Source organism: Vespa velutina, chromosome 6, assembly GCF_912470025.1.
Source record: "Vespa velutina chromosome 6, iVesVel2.1, whole genome shotgun sequence".
Lineage (NCBI taxonomy): Eukaryota > Metazoa > Arthropoda > Insecta > Hymenoptera > Vespidae > Vespa > Vespa velutina.
In genome coordinates, this window is record NC_062193.1 from 6526751 (window position 1) to 6536621 (window position 9871).

At 32.7% G+C, this 9871-nt stretch overlaps 1 protein-coding gene and 1 non-coding gene across 2 annotated transcripts; both read left to right on the forward strand.

Moving 5' to 3' along the window:
- Window positions 1-4379: 4379 nt before the first annotated feature.
- LOC124949661 lies at window positions 4380-7582 on the forward strand. The gene is made up of 2 exons (XM_047495156.1): window positions 4380-5461; window positions 6979-7582. The coding sequence occupies exons 1-2, from the start codon at window positions 5108-5110 to the stop codon at window positions 7300-7302; spliced, it is 678 nt and encodes a 225-aa protein (XP_047351112.1). The 5' UTR covers window positions 4380-5107; the 3' UTR covers window positions 7303-7582.
- An 877-nt stretch (window positions 7583-8459) lies between these two features.
- On the forward strand, window positions 8460-8543 carry Trnal-uaa. The gene has a single exon. It is a non-coding gene; the product is annotated as a tRNA-Leu (tRNA).
- Window positions 8544-9871: the final 1328 nt, after the last annotated feature.

Below are 9871 nucleotides of genomic sequence, written 5' to 3' on the forward strand. Positions count from 1 at the left end.
CGCGGGAGACTGAGGAGGGATGCGTTTTAAGAAGATAAGAAGATGAAGAGAAAAAAAAAGGGGAAGAAGGAGAAGAAAAGGAATTAAAAAGAAAAAAGAAGAAGAAGAAGAAGAAGAAGAAAAATAAAAGGAAAAAAGTGTAAAACACAAAAAGAGACCAGTCGTTCGTAGTCTCTTTAAGATAAATCTTAAAAGTTCGTCAAAAAATCAAAACGCATCGTTCTCTCGCGTTAGATAAATAGACAAGTGAAAATAATCGCTCGATTATTATACCACGATTTATGAGAAAAAAAGAAAGAAAGATAGAAAGAAAGAAAGAAAGAAAGAAAGAAAGAAAAAAAAAAAAAGAAAAAAAAAAACAAACAAACAAACTTTATTTATTGTAGCTTTAACGTCTGCGGGCGAAAGCTTGATGTTTAGCTGTGATATCCCGAGCGTACGCGGACCGTACAGAGTTCCTACGTTTTATACATAGGTGCATGTATATAAGTATCATCATATATATATATATATATATATATATATATATATATATATATATATATATATATTATATATATAGTCGAACGCGTACCATACGTACTTAAAACCGTTAGACTATTTTCCTCTTTATCTATCTTTTTCTACTATTTTCTCGTCTTCACAATAGAATCTCTTTCTTCTCCGCGAACATGACAACTTTATCTCTTTCTCGTGTACTTTATATCTCTCTATCTTTCTCTCTATCTCTCTCTCTCTTTCTCTATTTGTCTGTCTACTTCCCCTTCTCTCTTTCTCTCTCTCTCTCTCTCTTTCTCTCTTTTTCTCGTATTTTTAAAATAATAATCTTTGTAGTAGGTGATAAATAGTATTCTCGAGTCGAAATTTTTGTTTCTCGAGAAAAAGCAGAACTTCTCAGCGGAGAATTCTGCGGAGCTTTTTGTATACGTATCTACCCTTTTACCTGGACGCCGATGTGAATAATATGACACTCGGTATATTTTTAATTTCTACTTTATCTCAATCTCTCTCTTTCTCTCTCTCTCTCTCTCTCTCTCTCTTTCTCCCTTTCTTTCTCTCTTTCTCTCTCACACTTTCTCTCTATCTCGCTTTCTTCGTCTTTCATTTTATCTATTTTTCTTTGTATTTGTAACTTGTAGTAGCGTGTAAAGGCAAGTTTTAGGATCGAGTAAAACAGCGCACACGCAGCTCAACAATTTTAGAAAGTATTTTTCGTATTAATAAATAAATAAATAAAAAAAAAAAAAAAAAAAAAAAAGAAAAAAAAGATAAAAAAAAAATAAAAAAAAAAAAACAAAATAAAAAAAAACAAAAAAAAAAGAAACGACAATGACGAAAGTGCGATCTGCATAGGTATTTTGCGAATTTTCACGCTCGCGCCGTCATATATTAATTTTTCTGTCTCTTTTTTCTTTTTCTTTTTTTTTTTTCTTTTTCTTTCTCTTAGTTATTATTTTTCTCCATTGCATTATATCGAGTATACGTATTATATATGTATATATATATATATATATGTATATGTATATATATATATATTTATTCGACGTACAAGCATACTTACATAACGTTTCTAATCTATTTATTATATCACGTTACCATCGCATATATTATTTATTTGTCATTTTTTTTCCTTTTACTTGCGTATAATCGTCTCGAATAAATTCGATGTTTTTGTACCGTAGTACGGCACAAATGTAATTTTTTTTTCCTTCCTCCCTTGTCTCTCCCGCAACCCTCCCGCCTCCTTGGCCACCATTCATTAACCTTCCTTTCGTTTTTTTTTTTTTTTTTTAAACGTTTCGATGATGCTGCAATTCGATTTCGATTTTAATCGAAAGTACGCGGAAAGCATGAATCGCGTTGCTTGCGAGTCGTACGTTATCAACAACGAATGTCTGGCCAAAACATGTAAGTTTAATCCGAGTTGTCGGCGTCGCATGGCCGAGATGTCGCAATAAGGTCGCGTAAGGCGTTCGCGCGTGAAAATAATGCGTCAAGTCTGGCAAGTATAATAATGGAATATATATACATATTTGGCCGATATGCATTAAGTACGAAATGTTCTTTTCTTTTCTTTTTTTTTTTTTTTCTTTTTTCTTTTTCTTCCTCTTATTGAAATAATTTCTACTATTTCCCCGTTACCTACGATAAGAAAAGTATAAGCATCTCAGGATACTTAAGTTTAGGCATAACGTCAAATTAAAAGTTAATGAGCACTATTGTGGATTTTGTTATTCAATTGTCAGCTTGGTATCTGTTATTTTCGATCGTATCGAAAATGACTATCGATTCGAAAACCGTTTACAAGAGTACCGAAATAGTAATAGGAGTGCATGTTGTTAAAAGAAGTAATCATTAATATTACTACGATGTCTGATACCTTGATTACAGTAACAACATTTTTGCAAGAATCACGTTTTACAAAAACAATTTGATAATTTATACGCCAAGACGTAGAAAATATTTTGTCCGACGAACATTGCAAAACTTTTTTAATCCATCTCCCTTTTTCTTTCTTTCTTTATTTTATATATATATATATATATATATATATATATATATTTTTTTTTTTTTTTTAACGGAAGATACACTTCCTGCAAAGATCAAGATCAGATAACGCGATAAAGATACACCGCTCCCAATTTATTCCTTACTCTTTTTATCGCATTCCTTATCTATCGGTAAGTCGTCAAACCTTTCTCGTAGCACATTACGAATCGCCAATAAAGGATATCGACGCATCGTTGTATGCACCCAAACATCAGAATCACCCAACCAACAATCCAGTCGGCCAGTCAGTCAGATAGCCAACCAGTCAGTCATTCTCAATCAGTCACGCGAAATTACATTATGATCGCGAAAATATAGTGAACATATAAATTTTACTAATAACGATAGTTTATTTCTCTTTGACCCTGATAAATAACTACGAGTACGTGGAATAATAAGAAAGATCGTGTGTTTTCCCTCGTTCTCTTTCTCTCTCTCTCTCTCTCTCTCTCCCTCTCTCTTTTATATACTCCATTATTGTGCTAATCCAGCGTGAGAGAATCTAATCTTAGTTCGTTGAATCTGCAGGAGAATCTAATTATAGTATCGCCTTATATGGCTCGTGTCCTACGAAGTGTCTACGCGCGTTCGATCAACGCCGTCGACGACGTACGATCGTGTTACGTCGAGCTTCATTCACAATTTTTTGTCACTTACCAAGATCAGCTCTTTCCCTTGTAAAATTATTGACTACTTGACGTCAGGTCTTCGGTACGGATTTCGCGTTAAATCCACGCAAATGTTCCTAGCGTATATTCCTTAATACGGATAAACAAGGATCCATGGATTTAATGCAACGTTAACGTATCAACATTTTTCTTTCCTTTAGACAAAAGAAAAATAATAATATTACGTACATATCTACGATATGATATATCACGTCATTTCCTTTCCATCCTGATACCACACCTTCCTTGATATTTGCTAATTTTTAACGAGACAATGACCGTACTTCTGTATTTATCAGATTATCGATTTATTCGTTTTATTAATGTCGTCCGTCAAGAATTTTATTAATTACACGCTGGAGATTCCATCAATGAGAAGAGTCCGACAAAAGACAATGCTTAACCCATTTACCCCATTAAACATAGATTTCATAATCCATTGTATATAATATTATTTTCTTTTCTTTCGTTTTCTAATCTTTCGAGATACGATTCTCGATCATTTTGTTGATCCTAATAAATCATATCGACGGTTTAATAAATTCTTCGATGGCTTTCCCATTTGAATCATATTGCAAACAAATCGCTATATTTGCGTCTGTGTAATGCCTAAACCAAAAAATTTTTTACAATTTCATTGTATACTTGATTGTTGCGAATGAACGGAGAGTAAAATCCAGTGACTGGATAGGTCGACCGATGGGTTCGAAGAAAATCGATATGTCTATAACACGTGGGCGAAATCCACGAAAAGTTATTGAATTACTAAGCGCCAATGTTAACACGTCATTCGGATAAATTTGGATAACTCCATATACTTTTGTACCATCTTCCGCGAAAGGAATGCCGGAAAGGAGAGTAAACTGACCTCTCTTCGTGTCTGAAAGCGCGTTATCTCTCTCTCTCTCTCTCTCTCTCTCTCTCTCTCTCTTCTAAGTTACAACGTTGGAAAGATCGAAAAAGAGAAAGGATAAAAAAGAAAATCCAAATTTAAGATTAAGTATCACGTTGTAACATATTTTTTTTTTCCCCTTTCTTTTCTCTTTTTTTCCTTTTACACATCGATTAGAACCTACATAGATCATAGATCATACGCCAAGAAATGTTATCTTTATTGTTAAAAGAATTTAATTATTGTTAAGATACAACGAATAATATCGTAATTATAATTTGTTAATCGGTTAACGAAATTGAACGAAAATCATCGCTCAACATAGTCTCCTTCATCCTTGTATCGATCGTATTAAGTAAGTCAGGATCCTTCTAAACGATCCTATACTTCGTAGAATTTTCGTTTCGATTATCTCGGGATTTTCAACGTCTCGCGCGTATATCGGCGAAAAACTATGGACAATAACTTTACGGCCACCCTGCCGAGCGGCCGTTGGGCCGCACGAGACGTCAAACGTGCGTACGTATGTTCGATTGTTTACACAATCCCATATATAAGGAGTAAGGAGGAGGGTTTGACAATCTCAGTTGAAGATCTCACGCCAATCGGGAACATCGAGTCGAGTTGGGAAGTCGAACTGTATAGGAAATATTTCTTCGTCCCTTCCGAAAATATTTCTAGAAAAGAAATTTCTTTGAGAAGAGAGTAATATCTTCTTTCTGTGACGATAAAAAAAAGAAGAAAAAAAGAAAAAAAAAGAAAATAAATAAATAAAACGTATTTCTTTCGGATCTGATCGAATCATCGAAATCTTATATCTATCGAAGGAAACACGATATAATAAATCGAATATTGTGATAAGACAAAATAATAGTGTGATTTAATTCCTAAGATAGTATATACATATATATATATAGACATATATATATATATACATATAAGAAGAAGATATAAATCGTGTCAATTGTGATAAAAAGAAAAGAAGAGGACAACAACGATGAGTAACGAAATGAGAACGATGTGGATTTTCTTAACTCTTCTCGCTGTTACCGTTGCAGCACCGAATAGAAACGTCAGATCTTTGACGGCTCCTCCTCCTTGGCACTTGCCATGCGGCGAAGTTATCGAACAAGATTCTTACGAGGATTCACAGCAGGAATTAGACTCGATCTTAAGCGATTTGAAATTGCAGCATCAGCTAATGCTTCAGGATTATCTCAATCGTGATTACGAGTATCTTTACGACCGCGTTAGGATCGGCGTTCATGAGCATCAATACATTCCAAATTGGGTACCCGGAAAGAAGGATTCCAATCATATCCGGAAACTCGCTAAGAGCAGTCAACAGACGGTAAGGAAGGACAATATAATATATATGTTAATTTATAAACGTTATAATAAAAATAGATTACATTTTCTCTTTGGAAAAATTCGACGAACTTTGATTGATCGGCAACTATCCTACGAAACATATCATTCCCTTTGAAAATATCGATCAATTCGTATATAATACGACGAATTAAAGCATTAATTAAACATAAAGCTAATATGCATATTTCTTATCGATCATAGACGATCTAAACGCGTAATATTTACAAAACAACGAATAATATTTAATGTTATCGTAAAAAATGATATTGTATACTCGGTCCTTTCCGAAACTTAATTACGAGGGGGAATATATATATATATATATATATATATACATATATATAATACAACGGGAAAAAGGTTTTTAAACGAAAGGGCGCGAAGGATCAAACGGATACTCTCGTTCGCAATCGTATCGCAGTTGTTGGGTAAAGCGTGCACACCCAGTGGTGTGCGCTCTATTGCAGTTGATTAACGCAACGTTAAATAACAAATTTTAATGAGACGGTAATTATTATAAAGTAGCAGGGTAGCAGGAAGGCGTGCGATCGTTTCGCCGGTTCTCTCTCTCTCTCTCTTTCTCTCTCTCTCTCTCTCTCTCTCTCTCTGTGTATAGTTTGTGTATCTATGTGTGTATATGTGTGTATGTGTGTGTATATATACACGTTGCGCGCGCATAACGCAGCGCGAGACGACGCGAGACGACGCGACGCGACGCGACGCGAGCGCGTGCCGTGTGGCCGCGTGCGACTGCTTCTCATGTTTGCCGGGTCGAACTGCTTCGTAATCACGCTCGTCTGCCTCCTCGATGTAAAGCGTACTGATAAAGTCTCAACTTTACCGATAATACGTTTTACTACCCGTCTACGTGCTTATCCTTCTACGTTTATTGCACATATGTATATATATGTGTATATATATATATATATACACATGTATTTACGTATTTACCTCTCTATTTCTCTCTCTCTCTCTCTCTCTCTCTCTCTCCCTCCTTCTCTCTCTTTTTCTCTGTCTTTCTCTTTCTCTCTCTTTCTTATTTTTTCTATCGCTCTTTTCTCTCCCAGTTCTCGTCAACACAAGTGCACCGCCTTTGACACCACTGGCATACCACCATCACCACCACCACCACTACCACCACTACTACCACCACCACCATCATTATCACCATTACCACCACTTTTTTTCCTCTTTATCTCTTTTAACGTACTCTCACGTTCTTTCGTTCGTTACAAAGCTTCATTCATCGATCTTTTATCCAACCGTTCACTCGTAGAAACTTTGATAAATGTTAAAGAGCGAGAGAGAGCAAGAGCGAGAGAGAGAGAGAGAGAGAGAGAGAGAGAGAGCAAGAGCGAGAGAGAGAGAATTTCTTGATAATGAAGAAACGAGCGTTTTTATCTAGAATCGTATTCGATAATTCGATAAATCTCATTGTTTCATCTACAATAATCTTTTGCTTTTATCTAAATTTGTTCCTTTCTATTTCTATTATAGATCGTCAATCATTTGCCGAAACTTCATATGGATCTTCAAAAATTCGCGGTTGCCTTTGAGGAATTGATAGAAGACGAGACAATTTCAAAAATTCAAGAGGCTTTAAAAGCAACGCAATCTTATCTGATGAAAATGCTTTGCGAGGTCGAAAGCAATATAGCCGTACTTCCGTCTCTACGTTTGCCGCATCGCGTTGAAAGAAATGTTATGAGTAAGATCGAAAGGGATCCAGAAGATGACACGAGAAGGCTCGTCCGTGATTGGGGTGTTTTACTTAAGTACAAGGACTATCTTCACGCTTGGAGACACGTTTTTAATTATTAGATATATATATATATATATATATATATATATATGTGCGTATGGACTTAAGAAGGTGAAGACGCGAATTCCTAGGATTCGTAACAAAGAATAACGTTGATAAAACGATACGAACGTTGATAAAAGGCGATATAGATTAATTTAGGGATCCGTCGTGTGTTCGTGATCGGTATCGTTGAATCTTTATTAAGACGTCGCCATTAAAAATCGCCATATAAATAATATTACGAATCGTTAGGTTTTCATAGATTTTACAAGTAATTTATTTATTTATTAATTTATTTCATCATTATTATTATTAATATTATTATTATTATTATTATTAATATTATTATTATTATTTTTCTTTTTTATTATTTTTTTTTTTCATTCAGGAACGATCAATATTTATTATTATTATTATTATTATTATTATTATTATTATTATTATTTATTTATTGTCTACACTTCGCGCGCATTGCTAACTTATTTATTATATTATAAATTATTTATTTATTAATGACTAAGATTAAAATGGGACTAACGTTTTAGTTAAATGGTCCTAAAGGGCTGCCCAAACTATGTGATACTATTTCGCCACCATAGAGTATTTTAATATTGACTACGGATTATTCATGAAAGACATTATTTCATACATATGCGAGAACGTTGTACATCGTGCAACATTAAAAATGACTTTTCGTATTGTAAGTTATAAACGGATAAAGATATTTTAAGATATCTAATATGTTTGAACTTTTTATACGAAGAATATATATAATTAATATAACAATAATGTGATTCACGTGATTATACATTTATTTCTTCCTATTACCTACTTTTTAATACTTTCATTTTCTTGTTTAATATTCTTTTTCTTTTTTTTTCTTTTTTTAATTGATATCACAAATATCAATGTGCGTACACGTCGATCGATATATCGACAATATTTCAAATTTATCCATTTTTATTCGTATAGTAATAAAATTTTATCTAGATGACGATGACGGGACATCTAATAAAAATTAAAACAAGTCTTTAATATACGTCATATGTTATATGAATTTTATGGTGTAAATATTTTTTTCTTTTGCATAAATTTACAATAACAAATTTTAATTTTGCTCCAATTAGAAGTTCATTGACTTAAATACAATTTTAAGGCAAACATAAATACGAAAGCCAGGTTGGCCGAGCGGTCTAAGGCGCCAGATTTAAGTTCTGGTTCCCGGATGGGAGCGTGGGTTCGAACCCCACACCTGGCAAATGACTTTCTTTTTTTTTTTTTTCTTTTTTTTTTCCTTACAAATAACTATAAGTAATGCATTTCTTTTTTTACATAATTATATTTTTTTATCTAATCAATTCTAATGTTATTGTTGTTACATTAATGTTACATTAATGATACTTTTTTTACATAAATTTTGTCTTAATTGAAACTTTAAAACATCTCCTTTATTTTATCGTATCTGATTTATAATCTATATCGAAGAAATTAAATAATTATAAATCTTATAATTTAAATAAATATAAATAGAATTTCGATCTTTCATTTATTTATTAGACGATACAAAATATATTTGTCGTAGAAGCAATCGGTGAATAAAAATATGTGTTCTGATAGACATATTACAGAATTTATATAATGAATTCGTATAAGGAAATACTTGTAGTGTCAATCATAATATCATTTATTGTAGTCAAATATAGACTATAATTACTATGGTATATTATAATTACTATGATATATTATAGAAAGCATAACTATATTCTCTTACATCATGTGTATCTTTCTTTCCTATATATGAATATGCGTTGTAATAATTATTTTCTTTTGAAAGATTGAATGAAAGATTTTATGAATTATATTCATTAGATTTTTCCATTTAAACGGCTATTTTCTCAATTTTCAATAGCGATACATTCAACAATTTTCCAGCAAATCGAACTTTGTATTAGAAGAACATAATTTAATAAGAAGTAGTAGATTTTTCGTGCCACTTTCGTTGACTTCATGTTATCCTGATAAAATGTTCTCTTCGTGGTATTTCCCAAAATTTTCCCCTCAAATTAGACGTTATTTAAGAAAAACATTATCCAAAAGTAGTATAAATTATTTTTTGTAGTACCTCCTTAATCTTTATGTCTTTGCAATTTATAGATTCACTTGTAGCATATAAATAACTCATCTTTTACAAAGCAAAAAAATTTTACGGAGTAGGATTTTAGAACATAAAATATCGATAGCTTATCATCGCTCGATAGATTACCAATCGAGCATAAATTTAAAATCAACGAAGATTTTATAACGAAGGTTGGTAACAACTATCAGTCGGTAAATTACCAACGATAGAACAAATTTAAACGAGTGTTGATAACATACCATCACTTGTACCGACGCAGCAAGAGAATTATACGGTGTCGATAAGATTGTAGAATGTCGGTAATTCAGTTGACTTGATTGGTCGATAAGTTATCTATCGAGCAAATTTTGAAAATGTAAAAAATTTTAATATGTGCCATCTCTTTACACATTACGTTCTCCTAATATAATATTCTTTTTGTAATGCTCGAGTCAAACATTCCTATCAAT

Coding starts and splice junctions, on each gene's coding strand:
- LOC124949661 (XM_047495156.1), top strand. CDS start 5,108: ATGAGTAACGAAATGAGAACGATGTGGATTTTCTTAACTCTTCTCGCT. Junction 5,462..6,978: donor CTAAGAGCAGTCAACAGACG/GTAAGGAAGGAC, acceptor TTTCTATTATAG/ATCGTCAATCATTTGCCGAA.